We start from the raw sequence: 23,036 nt of genomic DNA on the forward strand, positions 1-23,036 counted from the left end.
GTCCACAATGCCCAAGCAAGGAGGCTGGACACACGGAGGTCATGGTGAACACTGCCAAGGCCTCACCCTCCATGGGGCAGGGGGCCACTCCCCCAGCATACTCAGGACACGGGATGCAGTCAAAGAGCAAGAAAGCAGCCTCAAAGACAACTAAGCCATCAGAATCCAGACCCCAAAGTCCATGCACTAAGGCTCATGCGCTTGAAGGAGCACCGACAGTGGACCTCGCTGGGAACTTACTTATTATGTAAAGCACAGGCTGATTACCTGGTCTCCTAGCCACAGAAGATAGGAAAGCAGCAAGTAAGAAGAGAGGTTTGGAAGGGGGACAGGAAGAGCTTCTAGAGGCAGACAGAGCAGCCTGACACCTGGGGAAGAGGTAGAAAGACCATTAAAAGCACACCCCAAAACTCAGCAGGTGGAGTTATCTGGAGCCTTTTCATGCTGGGGCAAACGGCTGTGAATACCCCATTGTCCCCTGGATGTATGACCAAGGATAGCATCTGGTGCTTATAATGCGGGGGTGGGGTGTGAGTCCTTAGTGGAGAGTCAAAGCCTTGTTTATTAACTCTTAAAGCAGGAAACCATATAAAATATTTGTAAAGTTTAAAATTTTCCATTTAAAAGCACGAACATCAACATAAGGTTTTGATACTTAAAATGCAAGATTCAATTAACTAGAAAATCCACCCAAATGCTTGGGCTTTCCCAAAGGGGCATCTGTGGATCACATACAGCAGAATCAATAGATGGGCTCATTACAAAAGGCAGATTCCCAGTCCCTACCGTAAATCTATCAAATCTGACTTTCCAGAGACCATACCTGTTAATCTGCATTTTTAACAAGTTTCCCTAACAATTCTTCTATGTGTCAAAGTTTGAAAGTCACTGTGCCAAATAAAGAGGCTACTTTATCAAGCAGTCAAGCAAATCAAGGCTCCAAAACATGGGATCAGGAGGCAGGGACCCGTGTTTTAGTCCAGTCTCTGCCATGCACTCTGTGAGTGACCTTCAGCCAGTCGCTACCCGCCTCTGGCCTCTGCCCCTCCTCTTTATGGAGTGAGAGGAAAGAACCAGGTGAGACTTGCAAGACCCTTTCCAGCCCCAAATCTATTAAAAGTGTATTTTTTAAAAAAGTTTACACAAGAAGACAGGCGTGATTACAGGATATGTGTGCCACTGTCATCTTTGAGGATCGTTGGATAAACTGCCAATATGGAGGAAAAGTCCACCAGGCTCTCCTAGCAAATACATCCTTCCCAGAGAGAAAGAGAACAGGTTAAGAATGAGTCCAAACAGAAGACTGGAATACTTACTCTAAATGAGAATTCGAGGTTTTCTCCGCCCCAAACTTCCATTCCTGTATCGTAAGACCCCAGGTACTCAAAATATTTCTTACTCACAGAAAACAGCCCACCAGCCATGGTTGGAGACCTAGAAGCGTGTGAATCATAATTCAAGGTAAGCGGCAGGAAACCATCACAGTTAGTTGAATCCCTTCTCACCACAAGCCTGGAGTCCATTCATCCATATAAGCATACCCTGAGTTCATGTTCTGGGCCTGGTGCTGAACTGGGCTGGAGGCACAGACGTGCCCCATAGCCCCTGCCCCGGGGAAGCTCACAGACATCCCACCAGGCAAGCACAGAGCAAGGTGTGGGATGACTAAGGCCAACCTAGGGCCCAGCAGGAATGCAGAAGCAGCCATGAGATGCGGAGGGGGGGCGGGTAGAGCTAAGTTTCTCGGAGGAGGCATGGTCTGCAGCACAAAGGGAAGTTAGCCCAGAAGAGGGATGGAATGGTCCTCCGAGAAGACAGGAGCATGAGCAAAGGCCTAAGGGTGAGAGAAAGCCTTGTACTTCTAGGAGCACAGACAACAAGGAGAGATGAGAAGAGAGAGACCAGGTTCTAAGAGGGTGGCAGAAGTAAGGGTGCGGTGGCCTTGCTTGTGCAGCCCTCACAGATGTCCTTTATGGGCCAGTAGAGGCCACTCTGGCATCTTAAAGCTCCCCAAGGGCTTGAGCCTCTCCTGCTGGAATGGCCTCCCCTGCAGGACCCACACGGCCAGCTCTGGCCTGCTGCCTCAGCCAGCCCTGTTTTCTCCCTTCCAGGTTCATCTAGGAGATGGCACTGGTTTCAGAAATGGCCCAAGGCTTCCATCCTACCCCCGCAGAAAGCTATAGTGTCAACACACCACAGAGATGCAGAGGAATAAATTTTAAAATGGGGAAATATACAACATGAAGAGCCTAACAGTTCAAAATTTTAAGATCCTCCAGTAGTGCTTCCAGGCCTTGACAAAGTATTGGCTTTTCCTGCACTCCAAGCTCTGGGCCAATGAGAACAGGACAGCAAGACTATGGAAGAGAAGGTTCTAGGCTACAAAGCATTTTCATGTGTGTTCATCCTAAAGGCTAGGAAACAGGTAGTGTGGATATGCTCATACCTATTTCACAAGTGAGAAAACTGAGGCCCAAGGATATTACGGGAGGGGAAGGATAGCTGGCCACAGTGTCCCTGAGCATGCACGTGCGTGCGTGCGTGCATGCGTGTGTGTGTGGGGGGGGCAGTTTGTGTCAGCATCACAGGCTGCATATGTGACGCTTGATATGATCCTTCCTACTTGGTGTCTCAGTTTCCAAACCTGTTAAATGAGGGGTTGGGCAGGATGCCGCCCCTCAGGGCTCCCGCAGAAGCCTACATGTCATCCTTGAGTCATCCTCCCCTCATTCCCATTCAATTCCTCCCAATTTTCCCACCACAAAGTCTCTGGAGTCCACCATGTCCCTCCATCTTCTCCTGTACCATCATCTCTAAGCTGGAGGACTGCAACGCCTCCCAGTGGTGCCCCTGCCTGCAGCTCCACCCCCTCCAGGCCCCCACCCCCCATCATGTGGCATCCAGCACAGACTTTAAAGAATGCAACAGGCTAAATAAGGTCACTTCCAGTTCAAATCCCTTCAGTGGCTTCTGAACACCCACAGTAAAGTCCAAACCCCTTTCCTTGGCCTTCAAGGCTGGATATGACTTGGCCGCATTCACCTCTCCAGCCCTGTCTCTCAACACCGTCTCCACAGTTGTTCCTCTCCAGCCAGCACTGGGTCATCTCAAGGTCTGGACTCAGGTGGAAGGATTCAGAAGTCCAGCTGCCAAACATGGGTGCAGATCTACGACACCACTTCTGGGTCAATACCCCAGTGATAAAGCTGAAGTCCAACCTCCACCAGCCTGACTCCCACATCTGTCTCCCATTTGGTGCTAAACTTGGAAGAAGAGGAAGAAGCCAGACTATGACTTCAACACCTCAAGAATGAGGGCAACCCAGCACCGCTTGAGCCTTCTCTTCTCAGACCCAGGCTCACCCACTGGCCAAAGCTGGCCCCTGTACCCCCAGGTCTACTCATCCCCTGCAGCTCAGAAGGAGCCTGACAGTGTGTCCTCAAAATATTAGCCATGGAATTACCATAGCAAGTCCAGTCCTAGGTATATACCCCAGAGAACTGAAAAGAGGCACTGGAACAGACAATAGTGTACCGCTGTTCACAGCAGCATTATTTACAATAACCAAAAAGTGGAAATAACCCAAGTGTCCATCAACAGACAGATGGATAAATAAAATGTGGATGCATACACAATGGAATATTATTCGGCCATTAAAAGGAATGAAGTTCTAGAAGGACCTTGAAAATACTTTGTTAAGGAAAAGAAGCCAGACACAAAAGGATACATATTGTGTGATTCTACTTATATGATGTACATAAAATAGGGAAATCCATAGAGATGGAAAGTAGAGTAGAAGTTACCGGGGGCTGGAGGAGGGGAGGAAAGGGAATTATTGCTTAACAGGTATAGAGTTTCTATTTAGGTTGATGAAAAAGTTCTGGAAATATGTAGAGGTGATGGTTCTACAATATTGTGAATGTGCCTGATGCTAGTGAATTGTGCATTTAAAAAATGGTTAAAATGGTAAACTTTATGTTATACATATTTAAAAATATATATATATATACACACCAATATAAAATCCACATATATAGCAATGATTTTTAATAAAAGTAAACAAATACTCTGGAAAAAGAAAGGAGAGGCAACAGCTAACCATCCCTCCTGAGGGCCTTCACTGACAAGTTGGCCAGATGCGTGCTCAGAGAAGTCAACCCCTGACCTGATGACATCGATGGGAGACCGCATGCGGATCCTCTCCCTCTCGGGAACCACGTGCCACGTGAACACCAGCCTCCAGTCGAAACCGCCAATCTGGGGCTCCCCAGCGTTCCCTAGGTACTCGAAGGTGTTCCAGTCGATCACATCGATCACAGGGCACACCACTGCCAACTCCTCTTCATGGATCCTGAAAACAGTCAGAACAGCCTTCCACTAGAAGGAGGAACACCTGTCTGAGAAAGGCCTGCTTCTCTTATTCCAGGGGTCTACAGCCAAGTCAGCCCTGGCAGGTGAGCAAAAGGGGGCTGCTGGGCGGTGGGGGGAGGCAGGGAGCTAGGACTCTGGCCCTGATATGAAAAGTCCCACAGCTTTAATATTCTGATTCCATCCAGGGATATTCTGGTTAAATTTGAATCCCTCTATGAAAGTCAGGATGTCAAAATTAAAGCTAAATTTTAAAACGGAAAGCACATTTTCAGTTTCTTCAAGACTGTAAGAGATTTCTTCATTTAATTAAAATGAAACATCTTCAAGTCAAGAAATAATTATCTCCCTGTGAACAGAGATGCGTCCAGACCAAAGGGTCTGCTTTGGAGGTAGAAAATAAATTTTAATCCTGCCTCTTATTTACTGTGTGACATTAGCGTTGTCACTTAACTGCTTAGAGCCTGTTGCCTCATGGGTTACACTGGAAAAATATACCTTCTCATAGGTTAATGTGGACTCCCTATGGGAATGTTTGTAAGAGGCTGCCAGAGAACCTGGAACTACTGCTATATTTTTCTTTTAACCTTTTTAATTATTAAATGTTACACGTAGTAGAAAATGTGATAATTTCCTTTTGCAAGCATCAGCTTGTGCGTAGTCTTCAGCAGTTCTCTCCACACTCATTCTTACAAGCCCAGCCATCCCAGCAGGCTTCTGGACTGTGTTTCTTTACATTTGACAGCACACCAGGAAACATGAACTGAGACTGAACCACGTGTGAACACTAGATTTCTCTGGGTTACATTTTGGGGGCAGTTGTCTAGAATTTGAGACCTATAAATCACTAACTTGTAACTTGCAGTCCAGCTGGTTGGAGCCATGGGTAGTCTAATTTTTACAAGAAAGGGGAAAACGGGGGGAGCCTGCACTGGAGTAAAGAATTCTAAATCATGGTTAGAGAACGTGCAGGCCCAGTAGCAGTGGTTACTGGGTAGTGTTTCCTGGCATCTTGTGAGCCAGGGACCAGGGATGCCAAACATCCTGCAGTGTGCAGTCCAGCCCTACACAGCAAAGAATGGTTCTGCCCCAGATGTCAACAGCAGCTTATAAAATGCCAGGAGCACTACTCAGTTGATGTGACAACCAAAAACATCTTCCACTTCCAAAAGCCCCTAGAGGAAAGGGGTTACTGTGCCTGGTTGGGACCACCTGAGGGACAGTCTACACTCCAGTGTCTCAACTCTGGTGCACCCTCAAGTCTTCAGGGAGCTTCTGAAACATCCAGAAGGCCAGGATCTACCCCAGAGATTCAGATCCAAATAGTCCAGGAGTTTTTAAGGTTCCCCAGTTATTTCTAAAGGGTAACCAGGGGAGAATCCCTTTGTCTCCAGGTATGGAGCAAGGACGTGATTATGGGGAATGCTGCCTCGCTCTCTCCAAAGGGTGGGACGGGGTGAAGTGGAATTCTAGATGTCATTAATGAATCAGCTGAAGGGGAAAAGTGTCCCTACCATGACTTTAGACAGGCCTAGAGGCAGCCCTCTGTACGCACAGTGGGGGAAGGGGGGAAGGATGAACTCACTAGTCCGGGTTCCAGAGTGAGCACCTAGCTGTCACTATGTTCTAAGTAATCTCAGAGTCCATCACTGGCCTGAGGAATCCTGAGTCCCTTCTGCGGGTGAAGCTCACCAGAGCTGAGGGGGAGAAAGAGGCAGCAAAGGACCGGGACAGCAGGAAGTGGCAGAGCAGAGCTCGGTCTCATGCAGGAACAGAGGCGAGGGGGTCCCTAGCTCTTCCAAACAGACCCTGACAACCAAGCGATGGATGCCAAGGGAAAGCAGTTTGCCAAATGCACAGACTCTGATCCTCCAGCCCTTCACCCACTCCACAGGGAGGGGACCAAACAGAGACCCCCCAAACTTTCCTCTCCCACCCGGAGGAGCTCTGGGCTTGCCAGCTCAGCTCCTGTTGCAGAATCAGTAGGATGGAAAGGGAAAGAGAGAAGAGAAGAGAACAAAAGTAGGCCCAGGGGTAGGTGGGAAGGTGAGTGTAAGAGACTGTGGGACAGCAGGGGAAATATCCTTGAAGACACAGCCATATTTATACTTTCATGACTCTATAAAAAATATATTAAAACAATATTTTATGACTATATTGGTAAAAAGACAAACAATCCAGGCTAGATTCATTATTATATATGCATTATTATGATATTCACTTTCCATTCTGATTTTAAAAGAAATTAACATAAAATTTTTTGGGGGGTTTCCCTTAAAGTTTCATGGGTGGGCCGTAGGTATTGTAGGTACTGCATGTAATAAATAAGTCAGCCCAGCTTGAAGGAAATACACCAAAATGTATACCCTCCAGGAGAGCAATTCTGTGTGACTGACCATATTTTTTTCTTGGTTGATCATACTAAGTTTTCTACAATAAACGTGTAAAATAAGCAGTAATAAAAGCAAACACTCATCTAGGACCTCCCACATGCTGGCATGTTCTAAGCACTGTCCGTGTATTAAGTCATTTAACGGCCTCCACAGCCCCAGGAGGTAGGGACTGTTACCACGCTGTTACCAGGGACAGAGGCTTTGCCCAAGGAGCATCTGAGCCCAGCGCCCCTGCCTCTCATGCCAGTTTGGTCAGGGCCCCCGCCTCCCCCCCGCCCCCCACCGACGGTCCACGCACCTCTGCAGCAGCGGCTCCAGCCACCCTTCGTGGCACTCGCAGTGGCAGTCCAGGAAGGTCAGCACGTCGCCCTTGGCCGCGGAAGCCCCCAGCAGCCGTGCCCGCACCAGGCCCTCCCTCTTGTTGGCGCGGATCAGGCGGACCTTGGGCAGCCTGGCCAGCTCGGAGGCCAGGCGTTCCTTCAGGTGCTCTGGGGAGGCAAGCGGGACACCGAGGGTCACCGCCACACATCCCCAGCCGCGTCCTTGAAGGGCCTCCCTGTCCCCAAAAGAAGATTAAGTAGACACGAGCCTCCTTTGCTCTGCACCAGGGACGTGCTCACCGCACCCGGAACCAAGGCTGGAAGCCCCTGAAGGCCAGGGAGGCTGAGGTGGAGGATTCCAGAACCACCAAATGCTCCCGTTCAAAACACACACACATTGAACTGTACTCCTGAAATGAGTGAATGTGTCATGTGGATGTATCTCAATAAAGCTATTACCTCCCCAAATTACCTTGACTTGTAAACATTTAAATAAAAAGCACAAGAACCATCCAACCACGATTTTTCCAAAAAATTGTGTTAATATAAACTTTGTTCGTTTATGTTAATTATGCAATACATCATAAAATTTTAATTTATATGGAATTATATTAACATAAATTTTATTTATAATACAATTATGTTAACACAAATTTTCTCAGAAGTATGTTTCAGTTGACACAGTAATAATAATAACAATGGCAGCCAACATGAGAAAGCCTGCTGTGCTAATTACAGTCCAAGTGATTCATAGAACTCACATGAGTCTCATAACAACCCTATAAGGTAAGTACTACTACTGTCCCCATTTTATGAATGAGAACATTGATGCCAGAGAGGCTAAGTGACGTGCCGAGGTCCCAGACAAGTGAGCTGAGGAGTCATGATGTAAACCCTGGGGACTCTGGCTCGAGTCTACAGGCTTAATGCTGCCTCCAGAGCTTTCTTCTACAGCTGCCCATCCTTGTTAAACAAATCTAAAACTTGTCAGGAGGACATGCTTATCCCATTTTGTAAGAGAGGAAATGAGTCCTTAAGAGTTGAAAGGATGTGCCCACAGCTAGAACTGGCCCCAGGACTCCCAACTCCACACACAGGCTCTGTGACTAGAGGTCCCAATTCATGCCTCTCGATGGGTAGGTGGAGGCAGGTGAGAACCAGTCAGGTAAAATAAAAATGAGAGAATCTCCCCACATCAACATGGGCTTCATCTCAAAGTCCCCCTCAATCATCAGTGAAGGCAAAACTTTGTATAATGTTCTGTGCTTTGTTGTCTGTGAAATGTTTCCCTAAGTACTCTTGATACTCAAACAAGAAACAAAAAACATTCATTGGTTGATTTTTTTTTTTCAACCCTAAATATAACTGCATATAAGCTAATGGCAGGAATAAGGGAGGTGACTTCCCAAGCAAAGCTAATTAGTGGCAGTGCCCAGGGAACACACAGGAAAACTGTGGTGCAGCCACCCAGCACTCAGGATGGGTTTGGTCTGCATCAATTTTCTGTCTGCCTGAACTGTCTTCCCCAATCCTGGAAGGCGCTGACATCCCTCATCAGCTCAGACTGACCCTGCAGGAAGGGTGGGAAGAGGGGGCAGGGCAGGACTTCTTACCTCCAATACACGCTGAGAGGGGCATCCTGCTGACTTTACAAATTACCACGATGGGGAGGGGAAGTCTTGTCCCCCCACAGTCTTGGCCTTACATTTATGGGAGCACTGAGCTGTACTGGAAGGGGTTCATACTGTATTCCTGTCTGCTGAGCAGCTGCTTGATCCCATAAAGAGAAAATAATCTGATATTTGCTTCTGAATGAATACACTTCTGAAACGTTTTTGGCACTCTGCCGTTTTTTAAATAGTTCATAAAAGCAGAAGTTATCGTTGAACAAGTGCCAGCAATGGGCCAGGCCCTGACGTAGCAAGCTACCACCTTCATCTCATTTAATCCTCAACAATGACCCTGAAAGGTAAGAACTACTATTATGCCATTTTACAGGGCTGGAAGGCAAGGTTGAAACTGGTTAAGCTCCTTGCTCAAGGCTATACGGCTGCAAAGTGCTGGAGCTGGGATTCTAGGCTATGCGGTGTGACCCAGAACCAGCGTCTACACAGACATATTTAAAACAACCCTGGGAGGAAAGGAAATGGAGATGCATGCCTACTATAAGCTGGCTGCTACGTGAGGTTCTGTCCTACACATGATCTCATTTATTCCTCACCACAAGTCTCTGGTATTAGTGTAGATAAACCCATTTACAGATTAGAAACTAAGGCTCAGAAGACAAGTGACTTGCCCAAGGTGCCATGACGGGTTATGGTAAAGCTCGCCTAAGACCCCTGACCACAGAATTCAGCGCCTTGTAGGCTACACTAGGCCTCAACCCCCAGTCTGGCTTGCCTGCTGCCATGGGGAATGCCAGCTGTCCCCTAAGACTCACTCTCCCCATGCTTTTCAGCTGAGCATATGGACACCCTCCATAGAGACAACGTTCCTAGCCTCCCTCACAGGTAGGTGTGGCCACTGTTCTACTCAGTGGGACTGAGGGCAACTTCCAGGTGTAGCTCCCAGTCCCCTTGAAACCCTCCTGCTGACGGGAGTGAACAGGAGGTGAAGACCCAGCCTGGGCTATGCAGACAGAGGCAGTGCACCATCCTCGAGAAGAAGGAGACTTAGGGCAGGAGGAGCTGGGCCCTAATAGCGCGGAGGGGCCACACCTGCCCTAGACTATTACCCCAGATTTGTGATGTGAGCGAGAAATCAATTTTTATCTCATGTAAATCACTGTTATTTTGAGTCTCTGTGAGAACAGCCCGGCACACCCACCAATTAGGACCTATACACCAGGCTCTGAAATCAGACAGACCAGCCTCAGAGCCTGAAGCAGCAGATGCCCAATAAGCAGTGGCTCTACCCTGATGGGTGGTCCAGGGGTGGTGATTTGGTTTGAAACGGGCTCTAGCAACCAAGCCCACAACTCTCCCTCTTGCAGGGCCGTGACACTTCCCCTCACTTCAGCTTAGCTGCCCTCACGTCAGCTAGTGGCCAAAGATGTGCTGGCTGACTACCGCTCCATGGACAGGGCTAACCCCAGCCAGGCAAGGCCATGGCAGCCCCTACGCCCCTCCCCCTTCCATCCGTGTCCACCCCCAACGTCAGCCTTGCTCCACAGGGCAGCACAGTTGAGTCCCCAAGACCTAGCGACGTCCCAGCTCTCCCGATAGCCCTCAGGCGGCTCCCAACAGGCTCCAATTAAGCTAAACCCCTTAGATTGGCCTCCGAGGCCCCACCTGATCTGGCCCCGCCCACCCTGCAACCTCATCCCCCAGGTCACCCTCCACCAGCCGGTGGTCTGACCTGGAGAATGGCTGCTGTTCCAGCTTCTGCACCTGCTGCTTCCAGCCCGGCCCCTCTCCCCAGACCTTCACTGCGCTGCCTCTCTAGCTTCTGGCTTAAAGGCTACCTCCTCAAAGAGGCCTCCCTGACCTCCACCCGCTAGAGTAGGCCTGGTGCCCAAGCCCCACTCGCTCTCCTGTTCCCAGTATTCTCTCAGAGCACTTCCTACTCGTGCTGTAGTATAGTATCACGTTCCATTATGGTATGCTATGTTATATTGTGTTGTACTATGTGATGCATATATTACGTTATGTTCTTTATATGTTTATTGACCATCTCCACCCACCTCTCTAGAATGTGAGTTTTATGAGAGCAGGGATTTGTCTTGTTTCCCACGGAATCCCCAGCACCTAGCACACATTCAGAAAACGTTCACTGAATCATAAAGGGCCAGCCTTGGACTGCATGTGAATTGCTGGATTCCAGGTCACTGGTTAGGTCTGTAGGGACAACCACCACCCTTTCAATGGAATGCCTCTCCCTGGCTTCAGTTCTTCTGTCTAGGCTGCCCCTTTTTGATCTCATCCCAAACTCAACATGTTCAAGGCCAAATGCCCCCCTTCCCCTGCCAGACCTGCCCCTCCTGCCCTAAATGGCTTTTCTAGCTCTGGGACCGCATCACCCTTCACCAGGAGACCCAAGCCGGAAGCCCGAGGGTCCGCCTCACACCTCAGCCAGTTTCTGGGCCTGTGGATGCCACCTCCCGGGTACCCCTCCTCCCACCCGCCTGCCCTGCCCTGCCCTCCCCTCCCACCCGACTCCAAGCCTCCATCTCCCACCTGGGCCACCTCCACAGCCCCCTGGCCTCCCTGCAGAGCTCCCTAGTACCCCATTCTCCACACTCCAGCCTAGAGGGATTCCCCAAAGGGCAAAACTGGTCTCCTGCTTGAAATTCTGCCTTGGCTCTCCCTGCCCGCAGGACAAAGCCCCAACTCCTCAGCCTCGGGTCGAAGGCCTGAGCCCTCTCCCCCCACCCACCCCCGTTTATCTCTTGCTACTCACTGCAGCAGCTGGCCCTCCATCCTTCCTGAACTACTTGCAGATCCTACACAGTCCACACAGCACTGCACCTCTAAGCCTTTCCATATTCTGTGCCCTCCACTTGAAACGCCTCCCTCCACCTTTGCTGTCTGCAAACCCAGCCTTCAAGATTAAGGTCAACCATCCCCTCCTGAGCACCCAGGTGGGGTGAGTCCCGTAGCACCGTGCGGTAGAGCCCTCTGCCATCACGTCTGCCTCCCCCCACCTGGCTCTGAACTCCCTGAGGGGAGAGACCAGGCACAGAGGGGTGCAGGAAGCCTGTCCTTCCAGGTCTGTTCTATATGTCCCACGTCACATTCTTGCCTCCCAGGCACAGCCACAGAAGGGCAGGCTCTTCCAAGAGCCCATGCCAGGGGCTCACCTCGATCGCTGTAGTCATCTACAAGGATAACTTCTTCTAGCAGGGTGTCTGGGGATGTCTCGAGGACACTGTAAACTGTCCGAAGGAGAGTTGACCAGGCTTCATTATAAAATGTTATGATGACAGATGTCGTGGGCAATTGATCATAATTGTATTTCTTCTCTTTGCACCTGTGAACACAACACAACTTCAGGAATCAAGACCCCACTGTTGACTGTATGTACCAGGCCCAGGCTGGTGCTGGGGATGGAGTGATGAAAGGGACGTAGGTCACGGTCCTGGGGCCTCCCCCTGGGGAATGGCAAATAGCTGCTGGGATGTTCCTGAGTCCCCCGTGTTCCATTAGGAGACCCAGCAGATTCTTTAAAAAGGTTTTAAATACTTAACGAGCTTGAACTGCAGATGCTGTTTTTAAGCTTTAAAGCAATTTTCAGATTTGTGCAACATGCAAACTCAGCAGAATCAGAAGGGAGGGGACTGTCACTTTTCCCCGCCCAACAGCTCTCCCATCTGTCCACGCCTTTCGAATCCCACTGAGGCCTTTGCTCAGACTGCGCCCTTTCCTCCCTTTCCTGCTTGGCACACTCTCTGTCCTCTTTCAAGAACAACTCACCCCGCCTTCTCTGGAAAAGTCTGGGGACACCTGTGTGGGGCAGGTGCTCGCCCCTCCTTGCTCCTACAGCACCTTGCCCACGTCTCCGTTTCAGCAGGTGCCACTCTCCGTGCTCCAGAACTCACCACCACTTGAGTCTCCCCCTACCTCCTCCCAGCATCTTTCCTACTCTGCATCCCAGCAGGGGCTACGCTTTCAAAGGTGATGCACTGAATGCATAAACTGGAACCATGGCTAGGATGTGTGAACATTCCAGGAAGGGCTCTGTAGAGAACACTGACTACCCCCCAGCCCCCATACCACTGCCACCACCCACCCTCCCGTTCCATTCTGAGGCAGTCTCGTGGTGAGGAGGGCGCTGAGCCCCACCCATCTCTCTGGGGTTAGGGCTTGGCTGGCAGTGATAAGAACCATTGAGCTCCCTCTTTCTTTGGTAGGGTTTTCTGTTACTTTGCACAGAAGGTTCCAGGTTGACACAGAATTCTCTCCTCAGAGTAATGGATGACAAACTCCCAGTGTCATCCCAGGGAGTAGGCAATGCCTGGAAATCAGGACATGGCTGACAGCAAGATAGGAGAGGAACAGAAACCCACAAGGGACACCAGAAGGACCAGGGTTTGAAGGCTGGCCTGGCTAAAGGCCAGACCAAGGGATGGGGTGGAAATTCGAGAAGAAGATAAATGTTGAGGACTGGCCAGCCTCCGGGGGCAGAAAGGGAAGGTCTTACAGATAAGCTAAGTGCAAGATCAAAGAGATGGAGAACCAAGCAGGGTGAGGGGTGAAACCAACATCTATTGACTATCTACCACGTGCCAGGCACTGTAGCAGTGGGACCTGTATCAGTCAGTCACCGATCATTTCCTCATCACCTACTATGTGCCAGGCACATAGGCAAAGCCCCTGCTTCCCAGAGCTTACAACCAGGGGGACAATAATCAAATAAGTAAACATATCAATAATTTCAGAAAGTTAGGGTGCTATGAAGAAAAGGAGGGGGATGAAAGAGAGAGCAACTACAGAGGGGAGTAGGAAGGGGGAACAGAGGCAACCACAGAACAGGTAATCAGGGAGGGCCCCTCCAGGAGGTGACATTTAGGATGAGGCCTGAATAATGAGGGACCCAGTCCCACAAAAAGCAGAGGAAAAGCCTTTTGTTTATTTCTTTTTTTTCCTTTTATTTTATTATGAAAATTTTCAAACATGCAAAAAGTAGAGAGAACAGTATAAGAAAGTCCTGTGAACCTTTCACCTAACTTCAGTAGTCCTTAACACATGGTCTTGATTCATCTTTGTCTTCACCCACTCCCCCCATCCCAGACTAATTTTAAGCAAAACCCAGCATACCACAGCATCCATAAATATTTCAATATATATATCTAAGAGATAAAGATTCTTTTCATAATGAACACAATATCATTGTAACACTTTAAAAGTTAGCAATTCCTTAGTGCTATCACATCTCCAGTCTATAAGCTTTCATCAAAATTAATGGGTGTGTCTTCCAATGGTTGGAAGACACACCATTCTCTTATGAACCAATAAGAAAGACAAATGCTACCAATCATAACTGCAGGATGCTCTGATTTTAAGAGACATCCTAATTTCAGAAATGTTTAAATATTTTTTTTAAAGTGCCTTAGAGCAGTGGTACCCAACCTTTTTGGCACCAGGGACTGGCTTCGTGGAAGACAATTCTTCCACGGATGGGGGGTGAGGGGTGGAGATGGTTCAGGCGGTAATGCAAGCAATGAGGAGGAGCAGATGAAGCACCGCTCACTCCCCTGCCGCTCACCTCCTGCTGTGCGGCCCGGTTCCTAACAGGCCCGGGGTTTGGGGACCCCTGCCTTAGGGGGAATTCCCTGGTGGTCCAGTGGTTAGGACTCTGCACTTTCACTGCCGAGGGCCTAGGTTCAATCCCTGGTCAGGGAACTAAGATCCCACAAGCTGTACCACGTGGCCAAAAAAAAAGAAAGAAAAAATGCCTTAGAATCGATGAAATGTAGCACTTTATTTCACTCTCAAAGGATTCACTGTTCCTATTTTAAAGACAAGGCTGAGAGGCGGGGTAGCCTGGACAGTTCTCAGAGTGCCTGCAAGTGTCTATGTACTTGGCTGAACTCCTTGTGTCCCTGTGCGATCTTGTCACAGGGTTCTGGCTTGTGCCTTTGACCCTGCAGGAGGCTCAGGTGGGCCATCAGAATCTAAACAAAGATCCCTACATCCCCTCTCCTCAACCAGCCCTCCCTCCTACCAAGAAACAGGAAATTTCTCCTCTCATCCCTCTCAGGGTCTTCTAAGTAGCTCCAGGTCCCTTTTCCTAAGCGCCAGGACAGTTCTGTAGAGGGCTCTGAGGCTACCCAGGCAGCAGCCCAGGCTCTGCCATCAGTGGGGTGGCCTTGCCACATGAATAGGCTTATCTGAGAGTCTCTGAGAGGGGCTGGCTCTTCTCAGCCCCCTTTACATTCTCATGCCCGCTTCATCTGTAGGCTGGAGGCATGACCACGCTGGTGCCCTGAAGCGATAAGGCATTCCCACCAGCCTTAGCCAGCGGGACCTGAATTCTTGGACACGCTGGTTTTCTGAATCACAGAAGTGGTTACTTAGCACTGTGCTCCACAGAGGGGAGTCCAGCCCATACTCAAGGGGAGGAGAATTAGGCTCCTTCTTTTAAAGGGAAGACTATCAAAGAATTTGTAGGTATATTTTAAAACTACCACACATGAACAGAATGCAGCGGGGGTAACAGTATGTGGCTTCTAAGACCAGGTCATAAGACACCAAATGTTCCTCTTTGTTCCCTCCCATGGACCATCCAATCTGGGGAAAGCCAGCCACTATGTAGTGAGGACACTCAAGTGTCTCATGAAGAGATCTATGTGGAGAGGAACTGAGGCTTCTGACAGCCAGGACAGCCCAGACAGACTTTCCAGCATATGATGGGCCATCCTAAAAGCAGATCCTCCAGCCTCAACAGCCCCAATCAAACCTTGAGATGACAAAAAACCCAGGTAGCATTTTGACTACAATCTCATGAGAGACTCCCAAGCCAGACCACTCAGATAACGCACTCACAAATCCCTGACCCACAGAAATTATGCAAAATAATAAACGTTTATTGCTGTTTTAAGTCATTAAGTTTTATGGTCACACATGCGCTGAAATAAATCGCAAGGAAACTATCAGACAGGCCTGAATTGACATTTTATAAACCAACAGGCCTGTACTCTTTTAAAAAACGTGACTGTCCTAAAAGACAATGAGAGTCTGAGGAACCATTTCAGACTAAAGGAGACTAAAGAGGCAGGACAACTACATGTCCTACTTGATTCTCAATTAGATACCGGGTAAGGAAGAAAAAAGTTGCTCTAAAAGTTGGGACAGTTGGAAACATCTGATATTGTATAAATTTCCTGAATTTGATAACTACCTTCATGGTATCATGAGAGAATGTCCTTGTTTTTAGAAAATACACACAGAAGTAACAAAGGATAAAAGATTATCATCTCTGTAACTTATTCTCAAATGTGTATAATATTATAGGATACATATAGAAAGAGAAAAATTAAGTAAATGTGGCAAAATAATGAGTGGGTCTAGGTGAAGGATATAGAGGATTTTGGCTATTCTAGCAAATTTTCTCTAGGTTTGAATTTTTCAAAATTAAAAGTTTAATACAAAAAGAAGAAAAGAAAATTTTTAATGTTGCAAAGGGTGTACCCAAACACCAAGCCAATTCTGACCTACATGTATCTCAATCTTAGTGGCCCTGTCCAAGGCCCTCTCCTTTCTCACTCATTCCCACTTCTACCAAAACAGCTGCCCTCTGAGGATGTGGAGAAAAAAGAACACTTGTACACTGTTGGTGGGAATGTAAGTTGGTGCAGACTGTGGAAAACAGTATGGACATTCCTTGAAAAACTAAAAATAGAACTACCGTATGACCCAGGAATTCCACTCCTGGGTATATGTCTGAAAAAAACCAAAAACACTAATTTGAAGATACACGCACCCCAAATATTCACAACACCATTATTTACAATTGCCAAGATATGGAAGCAACCTAAGTGTCCATCAACAGACGAACGGATAAGAAGATGTGGCAGAGGGCTTCCCCGGTGGCGCAGTGGTTGAGAGTCTGCCTGCCGATGCAGGGGACATGGGTTTGTGCCCCGGTCCGGGAAGATCCCACATGCTGCAGAGCGGCTGGGCCCGTGAGCCATGGCCGCTGAGCCTGCGCGTCCAGAGCCTGTGCTCTGCAACGGGAGAGGCCACAACAGTGAGAGGCCTGCGTGCCGCAAAAAAAAAAAAAAAGATGTGGCAGATATATACAATGGAATACTACTCAGCCATAAAAAAGAACAAAATTTTCCTATTTGCAGCAATGTGGATGGACTTGGAGGGCATTATGCTAAGTGAAATAAAATAAGTCAGACAGAGAAAGACAAATACTATATGACATTACTTATATGTGGAGTCTAAAAAAATACAACAAACTAGTGAATATAACAAAAAAGAAGCAGACTCACAGATACAGAGAACAAACCAGTGGTTATCAGTGGTGGGGGGGGTGCAAATTATTGGACGTAAGATAGGCTCAAGGATGTATTGTACAATATGGGAAATATAGCTAACATTTTGTAATCAATCTAAATGTAAAGTAACCTTTAAAATTTGTAGAAAAATCTGAAAATTTTTTAAATTTTAAAAATAAAATAGAACAAAATAAAATTAAAAGAAAAGTCAGAGACAAAAATTTTTTTAATTAGAAAAATGTTGATGAAAACAAAAACAAAAAACAGTTGCCTTCCTCCAAATATATGTTAGAGTAAAAAGAAAACACACACATATCTGTATAAGAATATTAATAATTATGTCTGGATTTAATATTCTCTGAGTACTAGACAGGGTGCATAGAAAAGCCACCACAGCCCACTAGAAGCATCAGAAAGAACTGATTATACTACATGAAAAAAAAATGTGTTTTTGTGAAACTAAAATTAAGATTTTTTTATCTTTAAAAACAAGGTAAAGCTAAAATTTAGTTTCACATATGCACCAGTCCAAAGAGAAATGAGTAGAAATAAGGACAATGAGGTTTTCAAACATGAAATTTATTCAATTTAAACGAACTGTCCTTTAGTTTGAAATCACATCCTTACTGTTTTGGATTAAAATTTATTTCTTCTCATGATGGGAGTAAATAGGAGAACAAGACCAGCTCTGTTTGACCAAATAGAGCTGGGACTGTATGTCAGCCCCTCCTCAGTGTTTTTTTTTATGTGTTTTCACTGCTGTGCAAAATCCAGAAGTTCAAGGGCACTGTTCTCAAATGTCCAGGTGGGCTATTTGTGTGCTCTTAGATTACAAGATACCAATTTAGCAATATACACTCAGAGCTTTTTTTATTATTATTAAACATTTTTTATTTTTGGCCACGCTGCGCTGCATGTGGGATCTTAGTTCCCCAACCAGGGCCCTCAGCAGTGAGAGCTTGGAGTCCTACCCACTGGCCCCCCAGGGAATTCCCTACACTCAGAGCTTTAAAATGTTCCTCTTCTCATTCATCTCATATCAATACATCTAAGAATTTCTCGCCCAAGTGAATAATCAGATACCCTGAAGGAGGCTTGTCGTAAAAATTTTTCTTTGTAACATTATTTATAATAGTGAAATTCTGTAAAGAATTTAAATGTCAGAGGATAAACGTTCATGGTTGCATGAAGAAATGCTACATGGCCATCCAAAGCCATGTTTTCAGAGAATATTTAGCAATAAAAAAGGATGACCACTCTCTGACGTTTAATCAGAAAAGCAGGGTACATACAGATCTATAAAGAGCATCATGTCAGTTCTTTGAACAACAAAGTGTGTGTGCATGCACTCACACATAAACAGTAAACAATAGAAAGAAATACGCCAAGAATGTTAACAATGGTGATCTCTGAGCAGTGGGACTGATTCTTATTTAATTCTTTATATTTTTCTGCATTCTAAAATTGTTCTATAGGGCTCCCCTGGTGGCGCAGTGGTTAAGAATCCGCCTGCCAATGCAGGGGACACGGGTTCGATCCCTGCAACGGGAGAGGCCACAACAGTGAGAGGCCTGCGTGCTGCAAAAAAAAAAAAAAAAAAGATGTGGCAGATATATACAATGGAATACTACTCAGCCATAAAAAAGAACATGCCGCAGAGCGACTAAGTCCATGCGCCACAGCTACTGAGCCTGTGCTCTAGAGCCCGCGAGCCACAACTACTGAAGCCCATGTGCCTAGAACCATGCTCTGCAACAAGAAAAGCCACTGCAATGGGAAGCCCATACACCACAACGAAGAGTAGCCCTGCTCGCCACAACTAGAGAAAGCCCGCGTACAGCAACAAAGACCCAACTCAGCCAAAAATAAATAAATTTATTTTAAAAAATAGTTCTATAATGAACATGCATCATTTTTATAATCACAAGAAAGATTTTTAAAATGCTGAATCATATTTCTTTAGCTTGCCATAGCAAATGTCTTCACTGAGTAATATTTAACATTCTGCCCTCTCCTTTTTTTGTTGTTGGCGTAGTATATTTTCTCCTTTGTTCTTTAAAATATCGCTTTACAATAGCCAAGACATGGAAGCAACCTAAATGTCCATCAACAGATGAATGGATAAAGAAGATGTGGTATACACACACACACACACATATATAATGGAATACTACAGCAACATAAAAAAGCGTAAGATAATGCCATTTGCAGCAACATGGGTGGACCCAGAGATTACCATACCAAGTGAAGTGAGTTAGAAAGAGAAAGACAAATACCATATAATAACATTTATATGTGGAATCTAAAATATGACACAAGTGAACTTATTTACAAAACAGAAACAGACTCACACACAGATAAAAAACTTATGGTTACCAAAGGCAAAAACGGGTGAGGGAAGGATAAATTAGGAGTTTGGGATTAGCAGATATAAACTACTATAAATAAAATAGCTAAACAACAAAGCCCTACTGTATAGCACAGGGAACTATATTCAATATCCTGTAATAAACCAAAATGGAAAAGCATACATATATATATAACTAAATCACTTTGATGTACACTAGAAAGTAACACAGCATTGTAAATCAACTATACTTCAATTGAAAAAAAAAGAAGATAAAACATCCTTTAAAAGCATTCTCCTTCATGAAGTTCAATATATCCTTCCTGAATATCTCTAAACTTGCATCCAGGAAAAACACTTTCCCCTTTTCCTGGGTGATAAAAAGCTGTGCATCCTTCCATTAGGCAAGGGCAGCTCTGCATCACTCAGGGTTCCACTTCTGCATAGGAGATAAAAGAGAGCTCAGAACCAAATTCACTGCTAAATCATAGTAAGCCATCCTTTCCTTAACTTTCTGGTATAATCCATGTGCTTTGTAAGGGCAGGGGCTGAACTGTGTTTTTCTCTGTATTTTCTGCATGCTTTGCAGAATAATAAACCTAGTAATAATAGTAACATTATTACATAAATAATGTTACATAAATGTTACATAAATAGTAATTTATGTAACACAAATGTTACATAAATAGTAACATTTATTGAGTGCCTACATGATAGGCAGTGTGCTAAGCATTCTACACGCATTATTCCCTTTAGCCTTCAAAACAACCCTACTGGGTGCAGACTACCATAATCTCCACCAGTACAATATATGTCTATGTATTTTATGGATATGAATGAATGGGTGCAGCAAATACTTCCAGGTCTTCTTTTATATTATATTTAGGTTATTACATAAACATCTTTAAAGAAATGAAAATTCATATCCTTTGGAGAACAGGCCAGGGAGGTCATAATATACAGAGGTGTGTTTTACTGGCCCAGAATGCCTTCTCCTTTCTTCATCTTACCGCACTTTGCTCTTTCAGGAACCATGCCTCCTGGACTCTCAAGCTGTATGGTTTGTGCAGGGCTGGACACACACACACACACACACACACACACGCATACATACAATGTCTGTGCACACACTTGTGTATACATATGCACATATACACACCCCTCTGGGAAGGTCACATGCCCCAGGCCTGACCAATCAATTATTTTCCTGATGAAATCAGTTGAGTCCCTGTATTCAGGGCCCAGAATAATCTGAACCCAGTTCTAATCCCAGACTTTTCTGTCATAGAAGTCAATATATTTTCTTTTATATTTAAGTCAGTTTGCATTGAGTTTTCAGTCACTTTCAACCAAAGAACTCTAACTAATAGAGAAAATAAGTCTTTTTTAAAAGTGAATATAGGACTTCCACTCAAGCCAGTATGAAAGATTTAAAATACCTGGGAACACCTCTTGGTAAAGGACACCCAAAAAATTCTTGATAAAATACTTTAAGGGCTTCCCTGGTGGCGCAGTGGCTGGGGGTCCGCCTGCCGATGCGGGGGATGCGGGTTCGTGCCCCGGTCCGGGAGGATCCCGCATGCCGCGGAGCGGCTGGGCCCGTGGGCCATGGCCGCTGGGCCTGCGCGTCCGGAGCCTGTGCTCCGCAGCGGGAGAGGCCACGGCAGTGGGAGGCCCGCGTACCACAAAAAAAAAAAAAAAAAAATACTTTAAAAAAATCTTTTAAATGCATGGATCAGCTTACAAAAAAAGTAAAAGAAGTCCTCGGAGTACAGGAACAACAAGGAAATCTATGAACCTGGATATTAGAGGTATCAGACAGAGCATAAAATAAGTATGCTGACTATGCTTAAATAAATAAAAGAGGACCTCAAATGAATGACAAAGAAACAAGAATGACAGACAAATTTAACTCAGTATAGACATCTCACAGCAAAGAGCAAGCCAGGGGACAGTGGAATACTATCTTCAAATGCCAAACTATCAACCTGGAATTATATACACAACCAAACTATTTTTTGAGAACAAGAGCAAAATAAAAACATTTTCAGATAAATAAAACTGAGTGTTTACAACAATAACCTTGTCTACAGCAAGAAATACATGATATCTTTCAGGAAGAAGAAAAGAATCCCAGAAAGATCTCTGAGATCCAAAGATGACCATTCAGGAAAGAATGATGGGAAGAGAAAATGGTAAATGTGTGGATAAATGTAAACAAATACTGCATTTTTAAAAACGTCTAATCTGTTGGTTTAAAAAGCAAGACAGAATTAAAATAGTGGAGTAAAATGACATACAAATTGGGAAAGAAGGTGATAAATGTTAAAGCATTCTAGGATCCATAGTTATCGATTAACTTTAGACTTTTTTCAGTTAAATATATACTTTCAAATTTACCACTAAAGATTGGAAATAGATAACTGCCAAATTAATAGAGAGAGAAAAATGGAACCAGAAGGTTCTATCGGTTTGAAAAGCAGTATGGAAAAAAGGGAAAAAACATAGAAAAAGCATAACAAATAGAAAGCATAAGTAAGATGGCATAATCAAACACTAAAGTATCAGTAAGCACAGTAAGTATAAATGGACATAACTATCTAGTTAAAGTCAAAGACTGTGAGTCTGGATTTTTTTTTTTAACGACAACACAAAATCCAGCAACATGCTAATTAGAGACATGCCTAAAAGCTAAGGTCACAGAAGAAGTGAAAGTAAAAGGATGGGAGAAGGTATCGTGAAAACTCTAATCAAAAGGAACATGTTCTGTAGACTTAAAGTACTGCTTCAAAGAAAGGACGCCACTCTGACAACCACAAGATGGGTCTAGTAAAAACTAATAAAATAGCCTCAGTTTACAACCTTGTTGGGGAAGCAAAGAAACATCAGTCTAATCTCCACACCATGTGTGATGCTTCTCCAAAGGTGATGTTAAGAGAACAGACAAGCAGGCTACCTCTCTGCAAAAAGAGAAATCTTAACCAACTCCCTCCTGCCAACCCCAGCAAGACACAAACACTTTCTTTTGCTGAATTACCTATTTAGAGCTATTTTGAGACTCTTTGCCATCCTAGCACCCAAGTCCTAGTCCTTAAACTCGGATACACACCCTGCAACTATAGCACTAATACGGCTAAAACCAGAGCAAGCGTTCAGGAAATGCAAACACCTGTGTGTATTATTTACACACTTTTCTAACCAGCAGTTCACAACTCCTTGGCAGTGGCAGAGAACAGCTGATGTTCACATGCGTGGCATCCCCATACATGTGCGGTGGAAATGCAGAGCCCCAAGGGCGCTGTCACTCCACCTTTCTCTCCTGCTAAAGAGGTCAGAATGCAAATGAGAATAACAGTATAGGATTATCTCAAGGCTTCCCTTATCTATGAAAACTAAAACTTCATGTAAGTATTGGTACATGATTACCCACCATCACTTGTGACACACCTTGTAACTGACTGTGATGTCACCACGAGTTTCATCTGCATTTGACCTGTTATCAATCCCCACTTTGTCTAATTCTGGTATTCTCCCACAGCCTCAAAAGCACCCACCCTTAATCTTCGGAGTGAGAAATCCAAAGGCTCTAAGCCAGTACCTTTCAACACTAGTTGCACATCAGCCTCAGCCTAGGCCCTACCCACCAAAACTCTATTTAATCATTC

General features: G+C 45.6%; 1 protein-coding gene and 1 non-coding gene across 2 annotated transcripts in view; one reads left to right on the forward strand and one right to left on the reverse strand.

Annotated features, from left to right (window-relative positions):
* Positions 1 to 23,036, reverse strand: part of GALNT12 (polypeptide N-acetylgalactosaminyltransferase 12) — a 39,731-nt gene that overhangs the window by 13,331 nt on the left and 3,364 nt on the right. The window contains exons 2-5 of the mRNA XM_032636257.1: positions 11,880 to 12,049; positions 7,060 to 7,249; positions 4,166 to 4,351; positions 1,317 to 1,434 (exon numbers count right to left, since the gene is read on the reverse strand). Of these exons, the coding sequence (XP_032492148.1) occupies positions 1,317 to 1,434; positions 4,166 to 4,351; positions 7,060 to 7,249; positions 11,880 to 12,049 (664 nt within the window). The remainder of the gene's footprint in view (positions 1 to 1,316; positions 1,435 to 4,165; positions 4,352 to 7,059; positions 7,250 to 11,879; positions 12,050 to 23,036) is intronic.
* On the forward strand, positions 14,349 to 14,421 carry TRNAE-UUC. Its single transcript has one exon. It is a non-coding gene; the product is annotated as a tRNA-Glu (tRNA).

Source organism: Phocoena sinus, chromosome 6 (genome assembly GCF_008692025.1).
Source record: "Phocoena sinus isolate mPhoSin1 chromosome 6, mPhoSin1.pri, whole genome shotgun sequence".
In the NCBI taxonomy this organism is placed as follows: domain Eukaryota; kingdom Metazoa; phylum Chordata; class Mammalia; order Artiodactyla; family Phocoenidae; genus Phocoena; species Phocoena sinus.